This window comes from Brachycentrus maculatus, unplaced genomic scaffold (assembly GCF_059751285.1).
Source record: "Brachycentrus maculatus isolate JH-2025_06_01 unplaced genomic scaffold, ASM5975128v1 h1tg000037l, whole genome shotgun sequence".
Lineage (NCBI taxonomy): Eukaryota > Metazoa > Arthropoda > Insecta > Trichoptera > Brachycentridae > Brachycentrus > Brachycentrus maculatus.
Window position 1 is genome coordinate 985,895 of NW_028280791.1, and position 21,716 is coordinate 1,007,610.

Genomic DNA, 21,716 nt, shown 5'->3' on the forward strand with positions numbered 1-21,716 from the left:
CCAGATCTTTTTAGATAAAACCTGAAGGTTTTTTCTCCATTTGAAAAATATTTAGTATGTTTAAAGAAACAATTAAACAATACCTTTTCTTCAAAATGCAAAAACAACACTTTCTGCCCTGTAGCGGGTAAATATTAAGTTAAAAATATGCCCATTTTGCTGGGATATAGTACATTTTCTGGGCATTCCGAAAACATGCACAACTGAAAATTGACGATTTTTGATTTGTGACGTTCTTGAAAGGAGTGAGCGATATGAAGTTGAATGATTGCAAATGTGAAAATGAAAATTGTTGGGGAGCAAAAAAAAAACAACATTGTTCCGGCTTTTTACCAAATCCCTGCGTCTCAAATCTGTCATGTCATCCAGCAATGGATTAACCTTTTTTATGTATAGTTTTTGTTTACGAATTATTGATTTTTTTGTAGTACTAGTGTAACAGTCGTCGTGTTAGTAAAAATACTTAAGGTTTGTAACACAAGATTTATTTCACAACACAAGCGCAATACGATTTTATGTATGATCTACACTGGTCTCGATACGGGGAGGAAGTGCGGGTTGCCAACGGTTGTTTTCCAGTATACGTGCTCCAAGCAACATGGCGGGTATCCATTGGCTGACATCATTCCCCACTCCCTGACATCAACGTTGTCATGTTACACTAGATCTCACAAACCCTTTTGTAAGCTTATAACTTATACCAAACAAAATACGTAAATAAATATTTCTCCATATCTCTCGTATCACGTAGCACGAGTGAGATGCACATATTTTATGTGCTTTTGTCTGGCACCGAGATTACATTGAACAATTTTATCATTTGACTCAGTGTTCCCAAAGGGGGTAAAACCACCTCAGTGGGCGCTTGGAGTGGTCTTCTTAGGGGGTACCAGAGGCTCTAGGAGACAGAAGGGAGTGCTGAAAAGTGGGAGGTATATTTAAATTCCTCTAGCCTTGTTTATGAGGAAACATTTGGGCGATTCTCATAATGCAACCAGCATGGTATTTACAATTGGCGGGTATGTATAAGGAGATGCATGAACGTGGAAGAGGCAAAGAATGTTTGCAAGGACAGAGTGGTGTGGCGCTCTATTCTCTCTGCCTACCACTGCGGGGAAGCGGCGTGATAGTTAGCATGGTATTTAATAGGCAGTAATACATATTTCAATCACTGTCTTTTTTTGCCATATGGGTTGTCCTGTGATATGGAATATTACAAATAAAACAAGATTTCATAATAAAACAAGATTTCATAATATCCAAATTTTATTGATTTTTCGAATAGTCACAAAAATATGCTTAACAATAAGCACAAAAATGCATCACTTGTAGTAATGATCAACTTATATTCTAAACGAACCACCATAGGTACCCTTAAACGAGTCCAATCATACTTATTCAGTGCACATTTTGCGCGTTCTTTAATGTAAAGAAAATATAAAATAAATCAAAGTCAATCTCTTTGTTTCATAAATAATAATCTGGCATATTTATGCAATTTATAAACAAAAACTGTTTGTGTATCTTAATACTTTATAATATTTAAAATCTTACATTATAGGAACTATAATTTGGTAACTTTAAGAGACTTAAGGTAAACTTTTTTAACTCCAAAAATTTTTTTTTTTTAAGTAAAATGCCAAATGTTAAAATGTCAGAAGATTCAAGCAATTTTTTAAAATTTAAAATAACCGTACCGAATAAATACTACTCTCTTTAAAACTTCAGTACGTGATGGTTAAAATTTAGAAACGGGAAGCATAACAATTTTAATATATATATGTAAATATACTGATATATCAGAGGCACTATATATTTTTTTTAATATCCATATTTTCTCAAGTCTTTCATTTAATTACGTATAATCAACTTGGAAATCTTTGGATCTATAAAAGCGAGAAAAAATTTAGTGATGACACAATACACAATTTATCAGGGCCAAAAAAGCTTCTATAAATAAGTTTAATATCTCAGGTCATACAGTCTTCAAAACTTTTAATAAATCGATTATAATATCTTATATCCTAATAGTCAACAGCTTAGTTATACGTAAGAGCAAATCCTACAAGTAGGCACTATTAGAGAAATCTAATGATTTTGTCTCGCTCGGTGTTTTTTTTTTATACTTCTAATTTCTATATCTTATGTGGAATCGAAAACATTTGGAAAAAAAACAGTGTGTCAAATATATGTCATACATATCCTAAACAAAAATTTATGTGTTCCACAAGTATTTCTCAAACGTCCAAACAAAAAAAAACAGTCAACATTTCAATTTAGTTGTCAAATAACTCCAATAAAGAAATAGAAAAAACTTATTACTAACCTTAACGTGTTACTAAAAAATCATAAATCACTTTGGAATATTATTAGAAAAAAGTATAATATGCCAAAAATGTGTGTATCAAAGATGGGACCGTAGATTACAAGAAAAAAAATCCTAATTAAAATGATTAATTCAAATAGCCCTCTAATGGCATGACATAATCCTATGGTTTACATGTCCGACCTGAATTGAAGGATGTAAACAGTGGATAATTACTTGGAATTCTTATAATTCCAGCAGTTGTTGAGAGCCGAGGTTGTCTTCTTGTAGCGCGGGTTGGTGGGCCCGGTGCTGGTGGAGGAGCCGCACCCGGCCGAGCTCACGGAGGCCGTGGGGGACTGGGAGTTGCCCGGGGAAGTGTAGCCGTTCATGCCGTTGGAACCGTTGGAGCCGCAGGAGCGAGAGTGCCGCATGAGGGGCTTGTGGGTGTAGTCCTCCTGGGCGTGCTGCCAGTACCAGCAAGAACGGCAGAAATACCTGCGGACAAACATATATTATATCTGTATAACTGATTTTTTTATTTATTTAATATAGTTTAAGTACAACATAATACAAGTTCTCAACATTTATACATGTGGAAACATAATAGTTTTAGATTCGCTGTGCCTTTCCAAAAGAGTCTGAGCTCTTGTGCTTGGAGAGGGACTTACACTCACATATGAAATGTGTCCCGTCACATGGAAGTTTCAGTAATCAAAGATTATCTTTCGATAGTTTAAAAAAATGTAAATATAAATTAAGAAAAATATACCAACCGAAAACATTTAGGCTCTCTGCAGAAGTACGGACCTTGCTGTACATTGCATACCGAACACATAGAATCCTCTATGTATGGATCCACCTGTACCTATTGAAAAATACAAACTGATAAGCATTTATGTAACATATCAATGTCTCTAATACTTCAAATAAAAAAATTCACTCAAGCATGCAAGCCACATACACAAGTATAAGCAGAGGCGTGCATTCTATATAGGCATAAAAGCAGTGCCTATCCTGGATTACTCGCTTTCCATATAGAAACACGACCAGTGCCTACTATGCCTTATCCTTACCGAACCCTACTGCCTACCCAAATTAAAATCTCGTGCACCTGCACATAAGCATCAAATGTTGCAAGACCCTTAACAAGTTTACTTGAAAAATATGCAATCATTCATAGTACATATTAAACTGTTTTACAATTTTTACAATATTTTTTATAGAGATACTGTGGGGCGAATAGTCATAGAATTAAGATATTCAGTTAAAGAACCTTTTTGCGGAACTTCTCAGTCTGTACTTCAACAAAGGCAGCGCTTACAGCTGTCATATATGAGTATGTGTTGTTGAAAGTGACACGTCCCGACCCAATCGGATACTTGTGCTTGTCAGTATCAATTCCTGGAATCAAAACGAAATACAAAAATTATATATTGTACATTGGTCACTCGGTATATTCAAAACGTTTTGTCAACCTTTGTTCTAAAAAAGCATGGTCCTATATTACAATATGACAGTATTTAAAGCATTTCAAAGTAATTTCCTAACTTTTCATGATATCAATTGTCAAAATGGATTTATGAAATATTAATAATAAAAAATATGAACTTTCAAAACTACTTTTTATACTGTGTTTCTGAAATGTTATAAAGAAAATTTGGATGATTGCTGATATTATCTGTATATTACATACCATATATGGAAGTTTATACACACGAAGATTGTAAATATATACAGACCTTTAGAGCAAGGTTTTGATTAATAACTTAATCATATGTATCAAAACAAAAAGTATTCACCTGCATATACTACTCCTCTGAACAGGTCGTTCATGATCTTAGCGAGACCTTCAGCCGAAATCATACCATGGAGAGCCCCTACGAACACTGTGCGTGAGGGATCTAATTTCACCGATGAGCTCCTTACATAATTGGAGTCGTCCAAGGACCAAGGTATTATCTGAACCTAGATAAAAATAATATACATAATCACTGAATAATTTTTTTAATAAATTTTACACAATAAGGTGGTCAAAATACAATGGTGGACAAATCAGTCAAAAAAAAAAATTTTACTTAAGAGTGGTAAGAGGACATTGCCGAGTTTGAATCATAGAATAAAGCTTTAACGAATATTCAACAGATGTCACATCGCAATATAATAAACAAAAAATAGTCTCCCTCTAGAGAGTAAAATTATTGGTAATTGTGATTACAGTATCCCGTAAACAGCGATTGGCGGGCTGAGGACTATAAAACCTGCCTCTCATAAAAGACATGTTCAATATTGCAGTGAAAATTACCTCTTTGGACCGCATTTTCTTAGAAGACAGGCGGTAATACCAGTTACCCGGCGGATCGTACGTGGAAGCTTCCAACAACGAACGCACTTGTCGTTCAGACTCAAATACGATGTACACGTACCCCTTGGGATGGTTGGAGAGCCCTTTACGCGGCCACTCCACACTGCCAAACATTCACGAGAAAAGTCAAAACAATTGACAAATAATTACATTTTTCAGGGGATGGTAGAATTACTTATTTATAGACAGAATATTTATAGACAGAATAAAACAGAATATTTACAAAAATCCCAAAATAAAATAAAATAAAAAAATCCAATTACAGATTTCCACTTAAAAATAATAAAAAAAAAAAAAAAAACTGTTGTGTAAATAAGTATAACTATATACATAAAAGTATAACTTACATTTTTTATTGAAATAGACATATTTCTCAAACATTTTAAAAGAAATATTATTGATGTCTATTAGATTGACACATTGCACATATCGCAGGCTCTATTAAAAAATGAACTTTGGTAGGACTTGGTATACATTTTAGAGATTTTGAATAAAGTTTTTTTCCTGGTCTGTGCTAGCGGAACTCTAAAATTAATAAGGGAATTATGTTGAATTTCTCCTTTTTTAATAATTTTTTTGCATTTCACAATATATTGTAATTACAAATACAAAAAAATAAAAAGTATTAATACAAAAAAGATCCCACAAAGGTATGGCCTGTGTGTGGGTATATATTTTATTTTATAATAATAATAATATATACATTTTATTTTAGGTTATAATTAAAAGCACGGGCAACAATAAAAATTAAAAGTGCTAATATAAACTACAAATATTTGATTTTAACAGTAAACAAAAGATCAAAAAGACGAAAAATGAAAAAACTTAGCAAAAATGTACTAGAATGAATAGAATTGACCATGTTATCTTTATATTGCGCGAGAGATGTGTTACTCACCGCACTTGGCCGAATGGCTGGAAGGCCTGCACGAGGGTTGACTCTGTAATGTCCCAGGGAAGCCCGCCCAGGAACACCTTGGAAGAGAAGCCTCCCGCCGGAGAGAGGCGGCGTGCTGGTAATGCCCCGCTCCATCGACACTTTGCGTCTTCCGTAGCTACACACAAGGGAAATTATGGTAAGCATAATCTTCACTTCAATAATCAATCATCAATTCTGTGCTGTTCAGTTCAACTGCAGACTGAAGATAATTATAAATTAAATATTTCGCGACATTTCCAATATTCATATTCAATGTATTAATTAAACCATATCCGCTCCCTAAGTGGAACATATGGAGTCCACAAACTGTCTCCAGGCTTTTCTGTAGGTTGCCAACTCCTTTGCATCGTCCCAATTCAGATCCGCATCCCAAAGTTCTGACGAGAACTGCCGACAAATTTTTAGCAGTGGTCGTCCTAGGCGGCGCCAACCTGATACTTGTTAAGCCAAGGTCGATTAAGGCTCTCGGGAGGCATGCGGAGTACATGGCCAAGCCAACTGAATTGCCTTTTTTTAACAGTTGTGACCAAAACTTGTTGCGTCCTACACCTTGTCTCTTCATTCCACACAAAGTCAAACTACCGCACGCCTAAAATTATCCGCAGACACCTATTCTCAAAGCTCAGTACACGGCTCTCTGGGCCCTTGTAAGGTGGCATATTTCACAGCTGTATAAGAGAACAGGAGCAATGCAGGCATTAGACAAGTTGAAGAGATGTATAGGGACATAAAATCCTCCTTACATGTTTATTTATACGCAAATGGTGCATAAGGCACCGTATCTTCCAATTTTAAGTGAAAAACCTGTATTTAAAAATGAATGTTTCTTACATGAAGAGTCGCTGGTTTCGCGGCTATCCCTGTAGCCATTGTAAGGAGGCTGGTACTTTACCGACTGCGGCATCAGCGAAAGACAATTCTGAAAAAAATACAATTTAAAATAATAAATTTAGTTGAATTTTTCTTGCTTATGCACAAGGCACCGCGTTGAAACGATCATTGAATATGCGTTGTGATCAGTCCTGCGCTCCCGTTACTTGAATCCAGGAGTGGAATACATTTCATGGAATAAAGATGATGTAAGTGATCAGATAGATCAGGGTGAAGCACATTACTTATTTGGGTAAGGAATTGGAGGAGGAATTACAGGTCTTTTTTTGTTTGTAAATGTACAAAGATCAATTTATTTCCCGATCATTTTGTCACAGCTATTACAGTTTAACATTAAAATGCACAGGATATTTATTTGATTATTTTTGTAAGCAATAAAAGTAGTTTTATTTCACCTACTCATTTTATGAAAATAAAACAAATACAATTTAGTACACAATTTCATGGTGATATTTTTTTCTTTCAACCGTATTCTTATAACCTTTTTGTGGATTTTTTTTAAAACATGGAAAGGGGCACATTTACAGGGGTGGAAAAAGGAGTGGACATTAGAAGGTGGGACTTTTGAGGGGTCACTTTTAGGGTATTAGTGAACACTTACCTTGCGTTTGTACCTTGCTTATAAATGCAAGGTAAATTAACAAATAACAGATTTTTAATATTTACTACAGTGTTTTCAAAGACATATTGATTAAAAAAAGCTAAAGCGGTGCAGTGGCAGTGGCTCCATTTATACTCGTACAAGGTAAAATAAAGGTATGTACAAAAGAGAAGTTATTACATATAAATTATAACAGAAAAGTGCATTTCCACTGCTTTAAACTAACATTAATTGGCTCCGGGTAAATATACGTGATATAATCTCTGCAGTGTTGCATAATCAAAAAACATCTAATATAGGAAAAGAGATAAAAGACAGTAGGGTTCAGTTCAAAAATTCTACACAAACATTATTTGGCTTCTTATCCACAAGGTGATATAAAAGCTCTTGTATTTACAAGGTAGTATTTACAAAGTGAAAATAAATTTCTTGAATGTTTTTCAAAAAATAACATTTAGGATTTTTATGGAGTGTGTGGAAGTTTTTGGTGAGAGTATTTTAGACGATGTATTGTTGAAACCAGTAGGTTTAATTGTATTAATAAAAAAAGAGGTGAAAACAAAGTTAATTAATTTTATAAAGATAAAAATAAATTATTTAATTATATCTGCAATGTCACGTATTATATTAGAAATGAACTCTTACCCCAAAAATCAAAACTATTTAAAAAAATTAGATTGACGTCTTATTTGCCTGGACTTAAAATAATGTAGAGTATATCGTGCATCAATATAGTATAATTTGTCCGCCTCCGTAGTGTAATGGTCAGCACGCACGGCTACCGTTCTGGAGGTCCCGGGTTCGATTCCCAAGGGGGGTAAAATAAATATAAGTGATTTTTTCACTGTAATATTTATTCAATATTACCATGGACTGGTACCTGAAGCGGAGGGCTGATCACCCTTCCTTCATGTGTAAACGATCAAGATAACACTGCGTTTATATGACACAGTGCCCTATGCACCATTGGGGTGCGGATAAGGGTTTTAGTATTTATTATTTTATATAGTATAATTAGTGGTTCGATTTAACGTGTTAGTTATAGAGGAGAACTCATTCGGTACTTACAATAAGCTCCGTTATCGAATTGTCGATACACGGAGGGGAAGGAGACAGCTTCTCAGAATCCGGAGTGCTCCGGTGCTGTGACTGCGCCAGCACCCTATCCAAGCCGCTTCCAACCTCACTGAAAACATTTTAACAATATTTTGAGTGTCCAAATACTTGTTCACAAAATCTGGATTATCTCCAATTACAGGAGTTATTTTCACATTATTTTTTGACATCTCATCAAAGAAAAGTATTAAACAAGTATTTGGACACACTCAAATGTTGTTAATAAATTATCTGGTCAAATTATAAAGCTTATTATTATTATTAATAATTATTATTGGATATTAAATAACAGAGTCATTAATTTTATAATTGTAAAATAGAAATGTCTAGAAAATTAATTAAATTAAATTTTTTATTGGATTTAAATAAATAAATGAATTATAACGCCAATAAACAGGCAGCCGGTGCAACATACCCGCACACACAAGAGATATAGGCATTGCTGTTTGTTCTATTGTATATTGTTTCCTCAAATTTTTCTACACACCCCATTTTTCCCCAAATATTGCATACATTCAGCTGAGAGAAAAAAATCTACACCTCTTCATGATTCCCTGGGCGAGATTGGGAGTAAAAGTTCAACTTAAAATTTAAACAAACATAAATTTGAATTATAAATAAATAATTTGGATAGAAGTTTTATTTAGTAGAATTTGAGTAGTATGGTTGTCAATCATGAGCAAACTTTTAAAAATTAAAATTAAAAATTTTAATGACTCATTTTTTATGGAATTTTGAAAGAGGTTGTCGACCAGTATACTGATTATAATTAGGAAGCTAACGATGCCGAAAAGGTAATGAATGAAATTGTCTACACGACGTAGTTAACGCTATCCCCGTTACACAGGGCGCTTGTCCACTACCCGGAATTTCGTGTAATTTTACTGTCCGGCACGTCAGTTAGCGTTTTAAAACGACGATTGGCTTGTGCTTTTGTCTATCTTTCTTCGGATCGGTGCGTGAACACGTTGCGCGTAAATTAGATCGTAAAATCGTCGTTTTAAAACGCTAACTGGCGTGCCGGACGGTAAAATTCTGTGTAATTCCGTGTAGTGGACAAACGCCCATAGGGCGCTTGTGCACTACACGGAATGACCGAATCGTCCGTCTCCGGACACAGACAGAATGCGATCCATTTGTTTAGCTTTAGTTTTAGTTCGAATAGTTGGGAGTTTGGGGCAATAGTTACCTGTAGCTGCCGAAACAGCTGACATTCTTGGGCGGGAAGTATTGCTGCAGTAGGGATTGCGGTGTCTGACCGCCCTCGGGGCTATTCGGGAAGTTCTCCTGAAATAATTCATAGCGTTAAAATTGTACCAATATAATCACTCGTAAAAGTGAATTTTTGTTATTAGAACATTATAATCATATCACAATCCCTCTCGGCATTTAAGGCCTAGTAATTCGTTTAATAGCAACTTAATTTTCTTTAAACCCAGGTACCATTTGAAGTAATTGTTTTTTTTTTAAACACCGTTTTTGTATTGAAAAAATATGTTTTTATTCGAAATAAATATGTGGTTTTGAAGAGAAAAGAGTTATTGAAAGGTAAAAAGTTAACAAAAATACATAAAAATATTTTTGCAATACATATACCAAAATAAAATCCAAAATGTATCAAGTTTTTCAAAAGTCTTTGGAAAATATCTCAACTAAATAATATTTAATTATATTTCAAAATATTGAATTTCCAGCAGTTTATATAATTGCGATATACAATTATTTAAAGCTACTGTTTTCCATCAAGACTTTGCGGTGTACTTCTGTTACACTCGATAGGGCTACTGTGAATTACGTGAAGTGTAAATTATATATAAACAAAACAATCTTGTCAAAGTAGTAAAGTCCTTTAATTTAACATCCAGAATCCCCATGCGGCTCTTACCTCTTAACTCGAATAAAAAACAGTAATTAAAATAACAAATAACTCAAAGTAACACCCCCAGTTAGACGTAGAAAATTAGAACCTTCTCGTTACAAAAAGAAATATTAAAAGAGCCAAGAAAGTTGAAATTTTAGCGAGAAATGTAACTCGGTATACCGTCTCATGCAATATATTCGTTTTCTGGGAGAGCTGATATCTCCCAGGGATGCAGGAGGAGGGGAGGTCAGATGCAGCCGACCCGCTAACTGTCTGGCGTACCATCGCAAATAATATTAAATTACATTACACAATGATACTCTCTGCCAATATTGTCAAAAATATCATTTAAAGAGACCTCTGCGCCGATTTTTCACAATTTTTATTTATTTACAAAGTATCTTAAGTAGACGTATCATATAAAGCTTTTTTTGACCAGTACAAGATTCCATATTTTTTTAAACAGCGAGTTATTGGTATAGTGGACTCTTAACATAGAAACTCTGCCTCGAGAGTCTACGACACTAAAACTGCGGGACAATAACCCGACACAATACTCTTAGAAGACAATACAACCCAGTCCTTTATAAATTATTTTTGATGTTTCCGTTGTTTGTGTAACTACTGAATTGAAAAAAAACTTATAAGAAAAATTATAAAATCTATCATAGTTCATAGCATTCCCAACTCTTCATGATTTAGGAATATTTTTCTGTCAAGTCGCGTAGATTTTACGTTTGTGAGAGGGTTCATGGAGGAGGTTTTACAGAAATTGATAACCATACCACTAATTCATACAACAAAAAAATATTTAGAAAATTATTTAAGCAGTCATTATCGACTGTAAGATGAGAGATGTTATCTTGTCTTTATATGTATTTACTTTTACATTTTGTTTAGGATTCATTTTTTCTCATTAACCACCCTACACATACGAACGTACGTGATACGTGCGGTTTTTCTTCACCATACCGCGCTAACCCGTATAACCTACGCGCACGAGAAAAGATATCTGTTCCAAAAATATTTAATGCGTACCGGATACACTGACAATTTTTTCTCGGGTTTCATACCTGACAATATTTTGTGACAACAAATGTTGTGATTTTTTTGCTTGTTTATAACAAAGATGCCTGAAAATAATCCGAAGGTAAATTAACAATTTATTAATTTATTCGGCAATTACTTTGTGGTAATATCTATCCAGTTTTAATGTTTTGTAAATAATATTTTTTACTCTGTATATACCACTATTTACACACTGTTTGAGGGAAACGCTTAAAAGTGTTTTTGACATACTGTTGGTATAGAGCAGGAGATGCTTACAAGCATTCTATTTGCTTATTTTTGCCACACTATTTGCTTACTTACGCCAAAAAACATTGTACAGATCGGATTTGGATTTCCCATTTTGGATTTGTTACTTGTGATTAGGTTACTTGTGATTAGGTTACTTATGATTAGGCTACTTGTGATTAATATACGACCCTAATTAGTATACTAATAGGGCCGGGGTTGATGAAAAACCGACCATCAACAATGTGTTAAAAGTAGTATATATATCAAGCAAAACTTAAATTAAAAACGAGTACATTCCCCGGAAAGAGAAAATATTGCGACGCACGTTCCCGAAGCGAAGTGGCAAAGGCGGAGGGCATCGCGACGCGCGGGGGTGGAAAATTAATGTATACTAGTTGGCAATCTGCAATCTGCTCCGGGGGGAGATTCTGGAATATTATTCGCATAAAGCCTCATCGGCATCATGTAAATCCAACCATGCGCCATCAATATGCGAGTACCTACTCAATTTCGAATGCCTGCTAGTCTAAGGACTACATGGTACTAACGGACAGAGCGCCTAAGCTAAAGCGTTATATATGAGAGTGATATTCGACAAGATAATGACAAAATAATGAATTTCAAAATGCAAAACTCCAGTGAAATAGTAAAACAAAATATTTTAATCAGTAAAATAAGATCTTTGCTACTTTAAAAGCGAGTTTAAGATACGTTTTAAATAAAGTAAAAGTTTTTCATTTTTCATTCAGTTTTTCATTTCAGCAGTCACATTGTGGTAAAACCATTTTTAATTTACGTTTTACTTGGTTAGTACCACTATTTCATAAAAAATTGTGACACGTGTTTCGATGCATTCCGCATTATTTCGGCATACGGTGTTTCGGTGTTTGAAAATGACGCGGAATGCATCCCAACACATGTCACAATAGATTTTAAGAAATAGTGGTACTTACGAAGTAAACTTTTAATTTTTTTTTTTTTAGCTTTTTTTATTTTAATTCTTATTTTACAGTAGTAATAATGTGGTTATTTTGCAAAACTATTGAGCTTTATGTTACATTACATTAGAAATGTATAAAGTAAATTTATTCGAATTTATAACTTATTTATAAAGAAAATGACTTACGAGGGGGGGTCAAAAAGTTCGCGGAATGGCGGGGTTGGCGAGGGTGAGTTTGCTCATCCAGGTAGGCGCTAATTGAGTGACTCATTGTTAGTATATATACCAAGTTTCAGCCTAATCGGGTCATTAGCTTTTGAGTTATCAACGAGTAAACAAGTCAATCGGGAAGAAACTAGCCACTATGGAGAAAATTGAATATCGCGCCATCATTAAGTTACTATACGCCGTCGTAATTAAGAGCGTTTGTATTATGAAAAAAAAATCAGTGTTATAATTATTTTATTATATTCCCATTTTTATTTTATTTATTTATTTATGTTTATAAACAGTTGTAATCTTACACCTAAATGCATATAAAGCAATGGTGCAATGGAATATGCATTCGTAGCATACTAACAAAATAAAATATTTAAATTAATTAATATGTTTAATTCCTTGTTTTTGTTTTTATTTTTATAGTTTAAAGAAAGGATTATAAACCCCAATAAAAGAGCATAGATCTGCTCAAACTTAATTAGAAAAATCAAAAACTAAAAAAATATATCTACAAGCGTACAATTTACGATCACAATTGGTGTTTCAATTTTGATTAATTTTTCCCAAATCTTTGCCGAAAATACAATTTAAATACAATAGTTTCATTCGGAGTGAAAAGGTTACACAGGATTTGCATAATTTAAGAATAAAGCTGAACAATTCATTTTCAACTCGATATACTCATAAAAATGTTAATATTAATGGCCCATTGTACGAATATAGTCTGCCCCTTTCAAATGGCAATTTTCGGCTTTTTTCATCACAACAGCGGCAAAACGCATTCTCGTAGAACAATGCGCCGATGCAGAAAAATAAATATTTACATTTAAAGCACTAACTTTGTGACCTGGCATTTTAGCTAAATGTTGTTTATTGGTATATAACCAAGCAAATGGTTTACTTTAATATATACGTAATAACAAAATACTTAACTAAAATACTTATCACATAGATAAGCACGGGGGATCGACTTAGTATTAATTTAAACGTTAAATATATGAAGGCGTCATGAAATTAGACATAGAAATGAAATATGTTTAATTATTTAAAGGGACATTACCAATGAGAAGGAGCTAAAGATATACAAAATGTAAGGGAAAAGTAGTTATATATAGGAAAATGAGAAAAACAAAAAAATGACTCAAGGGAACTCAGGGTTGCATTCCCGCACTCGTGTAGTTTTAACGACTTCATAAGGACGCCTATCGAAATTAACGAAATATGCTAGGAGTCGGAATAATCGGCGGGTGTGTATGAGAAGATGCATGAATGTGGAAGAGCCGATTCTCTCTGTCTACCCCTATGGGAAGCGGGATGATGGTTAGTTTGCTAGAGAGTAATAATACGACTGGCGCAGTGCGATAAAAGTTCATCTAGAAGCACGATCAGTATGGAGAAGCGCTCCGACGCATTCAATAGACCGACATGCTAAGAAATCTTGCCAATTCTCTAGTGTTGAATTTTTTCCCGGCCATTTTTATTATGTTCCCCGCAGACATTCCGCTGAAATAATAACACCAAACAGGAAGCGAATGGGCCATGAAAAACATCGCTGCGCCGAATATATCAAATGCAAAATGTTCAATTGCGCCTCCCCGCGCCGTTACCAATTTCCCAACTAGGGGGTAACCTCCCGAGGCAAGGTTAATAGTAATAACGCAGCTTACACACAACATACGGCATCATACACTTACGCCCATGTATTATAATAGTGAATGGCCATCTTATTTTAACGCTGTGTTTAACCGAAGGCTGAGGAGACAATACTATTTTATTGCGTTAGATGTGAGGAATATGAGCATTATAATGTTGTTTATTGCTTGGGGTTAAAAGGTTTTTTTTTCACTTGCAATTGATGATGCAATAAAAATATTACGCATTACGTCATTTTGGCCGTTTGGAAAAATAACGTGTTTGGTAAAATTGAATTCGAATGCCATAAAGTAAAGAGATACTTTCTTGCCTATTAATTTTGCAGCATTTGGCGGATTATAATGTTTTAAGAAATTGTGAAATTGGAAAATTAAATTTGAACATATTGGTGGGTAGGTAAATGTACATATAATATACGTAAACTCGTGTTATTTATAAAAAAAAACTACAGTACATTTTTCTTAAAGCATAAAATATTGGGAATTTTTTTTCCATTGATTTTTTTGTAATATTGGCGATATAAATATATCGCTCACTCCTTTCAACAACGTCATATATCAAAAATCGTCAATTTTCAGTTGTGCATGTTTTCGGAATGCCCAGAAAATGTACTATATACCAACAAAAGAGGCATATTATTAACTTAATATTTACTCGCTACAGGGCAAAAAGTGTTGTTTTTGCATTTTTAAGAAAAGGTATTGTTTAATTATTTTTTAAATCATACTAAATATTTTTCAAACTGAGAAAAAACCTTCGGGTTTTACCTTAAAAAATCTGTTGCACGGTAGAAAGTTCAATAAGTGGCTTGATATTTATTTTGAATACATTTAAAAACGATTTTCTGAAAAATCAAGTTTTTTTATTTATGACGTTGTTGAAAGGAGTGAGCGATATATTTTTTTACTATTCGGGAAATCTATTTAAGAAACCTCCCAAAATAATACGAGTAAAAAATCGAAAACAATTTTACACGTGTGATTCACAATTTTAATATATGAGTATACTTAATTTTTTTAAAAATGACCGTGTCCGCAAAGTATGTAGACGAAGGAGATCAAAGTAAACGTTTACTACTATATAGGAAAGGGAATGAAGGAATGGTAGGCGGGAAAAGGAAAATACAAGCAAAGGCCGCCTGAGAATCAAATAGATCCAGAATCAATCCCGTTATCAGTCCCGTTAAAAGTTGAATTTCTTCGTCCGGTTGAAAAATATTTACTAGCTTTGAAATTCCTGGAATATTGCATTGCATATTAAAATTGTAATTTGTAAAATGTGTATTTCACAACCATCGGAAATTTCGAAACATTTTCATGAGTAACATTTTCATTAGTAAGTTTTTTGAACCTTGTTTAATAAACGGTTGAACAAAATACATAGACCTAAGAAATAATAATTCATTAAACTTTGCCAACCACAATCATACATAAAGTAGAATTCTTAAAAATGAATAATACAAAAAGTCGTATATATACCTTGATGTTTTGAAACAATAGAAATTTATAAATATATAAATCATGCCTAACCCATACTATAAAACAATTAATTAACTAACAATACTACAAAAAGTATCAAATCTAGAGCGTAGGATATCAAATTAACGCATGTGGCATGCCATATTGCACCACAAGAGACGGAAGTATCTAAATATAAAAAAAAAAACCTTTTCCTAAAACTGGTATATTTTATTTAAACTGTAAATTATGACATACAGTAAAAGGAGTCACGATGGGCCGATTGAACTCTTTTTATTCTACTTTTGTTAATTTATTTTTTTCTTAAAATCTATTGGGACCGCGTTTCAATAGATTGAGTTATTATCAAACGCCGTATGTGAAGCTTAGTCTAAATTTTAGAGTTGTACTGTTTAGGATGTTGAAGGATGAAGAGGGGATGGAAGCTGTTTCTTTTTTCTTTATCAGTGGGAACATAGACAATAGGGGAAGGCTTTTACCTTTGTAGTATTATGAAGTATGGATTTAGCATTATTTTTATTTTTATTGTTTCAAAATGTTGAATTATATGACTTTTCGTATTATTAATTTTTAAGATTACTACTTTATGTATTATAGTTGGAGAAGTTTGAAAAAATATTATTCCTTCATATGAGAAATTTAATAGTAAAGAAATATAGGTGTGTGTATTTTGTTAATTCTGTATATTGACATCAACAGAAGGGTCAAAGACTTACTAATTTTTCTTTCTAGAAATTTCGGAGGGTTGTGAAATACACTTTTTACAAATTGCGATTTCAATTTGTAATGCAATATTCCTGGAGTTTTAATGAACATAGAACATATTTTTCAACCGGGCGAAGAAATTCAATTTTCATCGCATATGCGTTATTCTGATTTTGTAAATATTCATCAAACCCCTCAATAATAATAAAAACCCAATAATGATAATAAATTTCGCTATACAGCCAAAATTATGGTGTAAATATTCGTATCATCCCAAATTTTAAGTAGAAACTAATTACCCTATACGTATTTTAAATCACGACCATGGAAATGATTTTAGAATTGAATATGACCTCCGTTTAATTTTATTATTACAATTTAATTATTTTATTGCGAAATATTTTAAATATATTGATTGCGTCGTAATATTTGCAAAAATACTCTAAACTCGTTTAAAAATTTGTGAGAGACAAAACATGTAATTTAAATCAAATAAAATGTTTTTTTCGTTTCCCTATCCTGAACCTATGGTGTATGAGAGACATAAAATCTGAATAATGAAGTTCTATCTAAACGTAAATCGTAAGGAAAGATGATCACCTTGCGGCAAAATGTAGTAAATATTATTTATAATACACCAATATTTTCAATTACACAAACATCGCAATAAAAAAATTATGCAGGTAAATAGAAAAAAAACGACACTTTGTTCCCCAAAAATAATTTATTGAAACCTTTTTAATAATTTTACCTACTCAAAAAAATGAGAATACAGAATGCAGAATACAGAATGTAAAAAGTATATTAACGATAAAAATAAACGATTAGTTATATCTATTTTTTATTACTTATTCCCGTATCAGTGAAGAAAGGTTAGTCAAACAAATTTATGACGATAATGTATTTAGTAATAGGAGCTGAAGAAGATCGAGGTAAACTTGGCATGATCAAGTATTTCAAACACTTGAAAGTGGCAAGGACAGGAGTCGCAATAATTGGCGTGTATGTACGAGAAGATGTATAAATGTGGAGATATGAATATTGTGTGGAAAGACAGATTGGCGTGGCGTTCTATTATTTCTACCTACCTCTGCGATGAAGTGGCGTGATGGTTAGTTACTTATCCCCGGATGAAGACGAAGATCAGATGATAGACGACAAAATGGAAAGGTTAAATAAAAGAATTACTCACAATCTGAGTGTTTCTGGGTGTCGGTATGCAGATTTTCTGCGAGTTGGGCGGCAGTCCCAGGAGACTAGAGATGGAGAGGAGGGTGTCTCCTTCGGGCGGCTCCGCGGGTCGTCCTCCCTGCAGCCCCAGCAGGGAGTTGATCGAGTGGCGGTACAGGATCTCCGTCGTGGGGATATCCGGAGAAGGACAGCTGTCCTCCTGTGAACACGATAATAACGAAACATACTCGGTTAATAATATATTTCTGGCGTCGTTCCTCGGCTTTCGGCAGTAGGACTGATAGTGGAATTTGTATTTCTTATTTCTAAATGATGGTATTTGGCCAAAGGTACTGTATTGTAAGGGCGTTGAGGGTGGTAAGGGTCTTTCCATCGTTTGATAGGATTGTGATTCGCAACTTGTGAAACGGATCCGTAATGGTGTCGATGAAGAATGGTCGAGTGGGAAATGTGATGACTTAACATTTTCTGCAAATGTCTTTGCAATGTTCCGTGTCTGCTGTGCTGGTAGGGGTCGTGCAGGGGTCTGTGTACCGGGCCAACGTCGGGACGGAATCGGATCTAGCTAACTGCGCTAACTAACTATAAATCCCTTTCACTGCTTACACTGGGGCACTTCTAGAAAATTAAGTGGTGGTGTTACAAGCTCGCATTTATTCAGATTAGCAGTGACAGGGACATTGAAATCATTCAAATTATCAGTAAAATCGTGATACAATTTTGTTTCACATTTTCTATAATTTTCGCAACTCAGGTTCATAAAACAAAAACAAAAATGCTTTGAATGAGAGTTATCGGATCCAAGAATGCGATAGGATAACTTTTAATATAATACACAGATTTCATGTCGACAATGTTATGCTTTTACGGATGTAATGGGGAAAGATAAAAACATCACGTGCCCACGTGTAATTTTATCAGTTTCCGTATTATAGTGGTTTAAATAAATTAGGATTCTAAATTTGCAAGATTTCTTGCTTTGTCCATGATAAAATAAGTACTCTTTATATAGTATTCTTCAATATATTGCCCCTAAAGTGTGATCGAGTAATTTACGATCCAAATACCGTATTATGTGATTCAATACCCTAAACATCAGTTGATTGTGGATAATCGACCAACTAATGAGGTAAAACTTAATACAGGAGCATACGACTGGATATGAAGGCCAAGGAGCGGATCAAATCCTGGATTATTTTAAATAACAATTGTGTAAAAACCGATATTTTCTCTACTCTCGTTTTACAAAACCTTTCGTTAATATTCCGATATGAACGAATTGAAAAAGAAATTTAACAAAATTTACCAAACAACGCTTCACACAAAACATGGGAAAAAATGCATGTCCACATATGATTATTGGAGAAGTATTAAAAAAAAACCGCAGTGAAAAAATCTAAACCTTCATGTTATACTTGCCAAAAGTGAATTGATCATGTGTGTAAAAATATTGGTTAGGGGTTGCGCAATATTTCACAATTAAATTAAAATTTGGGTAATTTTCACGCATTTTACATGAACATCCGAGTTACAATAATCATAGATTAAAAATATTAGTAAAAGACATCATAGGAAAAAAGGTGAATACGAAAAATGCAACAGGAAATTTATCTCTAAACATGAATAAAATTAAAGTTTTTATTTTCTCTAAATTTTTCACAGGGTTGAAATTTATTATAAACGTAAGTGTAGTTTAAAAAAAAAACATTTACTGTACAGAAGCTCATCTCGTGCGCAAAACGTCAACTGAATTATAAAAATTCACACGGACCACACGCGACCTACCACAATATAAGTAAAGGACTGAACTCCGACCAATCACAGAGAAGGAAAGAGATGTTCTGGCCAATCACGACTAGCGCCAGCCTCCGCCGACGTCAATGAGTGTCGGTCGGTGCATCGGGAAAATTAATAAAAACGCTAGGTCATGAAAACGCACCGGCGCATTTCACGGCCCAACGAAACAATATTCATACTATCGTAAATATGAATATTGCAATAATAATATAAAAGTTATGCAATTCTTAAGGTCAACTACCCAAAATCATTTAACAATACTCTAAATATGAACATAGGGAATATAATGAATTGTGAAATAAAATAATTTTAAAGCAATTTGCGTAACACTTGTGCTTCTAATATAACCTGAGAACAGGCGCTTTGGAATTTATTAAGAATAAATGTACAATATTTTGTACATACTTCAATTTAAAGTAAAGTAATTAAAATAAAATATAGCAACTAAATATCAAGATTGGAAAAATACTAAGCGTGATGAAATATTTAATAATACTTTGATATTGAAATGATATACTTTTATTCTGATCTTTTATTATATTAAAATTTCCATTGAAATATTACGGAAAAGGTGAAATTTTGAAACGTATTTTAATGCAAATCTCATACATATTTATTATTTATTATAAAAATGCAGTGATAACTGAATGATATTAAAATAACCGATATCGGCTCTTTTAATACCATAAAATAATAAGGGATAAAAGGCATGTATTATGTATTTCGCAAGATTATGAAAATTATTTATACGTGGAATTACAATAATTAAATAATAAATTGATTTGGATGAAGTGATCAATACAAGTGATGAAATCAAGAAATGAAATATAAATAAGAAAAAACATTTTTTCGCAACATCATGATAACATTTTATAGTCGTGGAGGATTTTGAATTTTTTGATTTTGCAATGAATTGATTGAAATATAGAAAGAAAAATACAATTCAAAAGAAAAAGGCAAATTAATTAAAATTTGGACTCACTATTATTGTAATTTCATAACAAACTTATTCAAATGCAGTATACAATAATTACAACGGAATACATCTATTGCATTATAATTATGACACAAATTATTGCAATAATGAAAAATCCAAAAATTTCAAAACTAAAAACTCACATGTTGAAGAGCTGGCATCGTGTTCGTGGTGTCCCTTCTTCGCCGACTAGACGAGTTAATTAAAATAATTAAAAAGGACTAGTCGCTGATAGTGCGTGGCCGGTGGCTGGTGGCTGGAGGTAGGTGATGGAGCGCTCTTCCGTAGATGCGGACTCGGCGGTTGACCAACAGCGACTGGGCGGAGGAAATGGAGGGACACGCTGAATACAGCTGCGGCGGGAAACTACTCCCCTGCCACCCCCACTCCGCGGCCTGAAACTTTTCTCCGTTGCAGCCCTGTGCACGGCGAGTAGTGGGGGGAGAAATTATTCCAATTTTAAATAGATATTCTTTTTAAATACATATTATGGGCTGTTTGATTTATTTATTTTATGGTTACGTAAAAATCATAATACAAGTATTTAAAAAATATATACATTAGAGAAAAACGTTCGGTTTTTATAGATATCTAGTTCTTATCTTTAAAAGTTTATTAGTAACTAATTATTATGACATAAGAAAAAAGTTACGTTTTCTTTCTACTTTTGAAATTGAATTTTAATTTAGTAAAAATCTTATTTTATAACAAGAAGCATTGCATTTTAAAAAATCTTTATTAAATTAGGGCGATTGAAATGACAAATGAATAATATTTAAATCTTTTAGTGTATGGAAAATAACGTCGATCCAAAGAAAAATTACGAATCTTCAAAAACGTAATTTTTAAATGTTGAGGTTTAAAGTTTAGAATAATTGACATCTGTATTGTTATAAAACCAGCTTCATGTTGTAGTTAAATATCTACAATTTGAGATGATTTTTTTAAAATTTTAGATATCATTTATCATAGTGTTCATCAAAACTGTAAAATCTAGATAAGCTTCTTTGACATTGGCATTACGATATTTCAGTTCCACTTAATATTATTTAGATTTTTTTGTATTTGAGAGATTAAATTACATTTAAAAAATGCTAATTCCGTCGTATATGCGAAACTGTTTCTCATTACGACTTATTACGCCATAAATGTTCACTTTAAAGTTGATCCACATTTTACGATATTGATGTGAATTAACTGCAAAAAAAAACATTGAAGAAATTATGAATTTTTAGGATTAAAAGATATTATTTTTTTACGTTAAGTTCTAAAACCTCTAAATCGTGATTAAAATCAAATGATTATATACCGACAAAATCGAGAAATTCGTATAGCGTGTCGTATATTATTTTTTATTTGAATATTTATACAACATGTAT

At 33.2% G+C, this 21,716-nt stretch overlaps 1 protein-coding gene across 1 annotated transcript; it reads right to left on the reverse strand.

Annotated features, from left to right (window-relative positions):
- Positions 1-1,248: 1,248 nt before the first annotated feature.
- On the reverse strand, positions 1,249-20,656 carry orb (polyadenylation element binding protein orb). Its single transcript, XM_088276115.1, has 11 exons — positions 20,481-20,656; positions 17,566-17,763; positions 9,408-9,505; positions 8,171-8,288; positions 6,442-6,529; positions 5,569-5,725; positions 4,611-4,773; positions 4,108-4,273; positions 3,582-3,709; positions 3,082-3,173; positions 1,249-2,803 (listed from the first exon to the last, which is right to left on the reverse strand). The coding sequence occupies exons 1-11, from the start codon at positions 20,496-20,498 to the stop codon at positions 2,539-2,541; spliced, it is 1,491 nt and encodes a 496-aa protein (XP_088132241.1). The 5' UTR covers positions 20,499-20,656; the 3' UTR covers positions 1,249-2,538.
- Between the last annotated feature and the right edge of the window lie 1,060 nt (positions 20,657-21,716).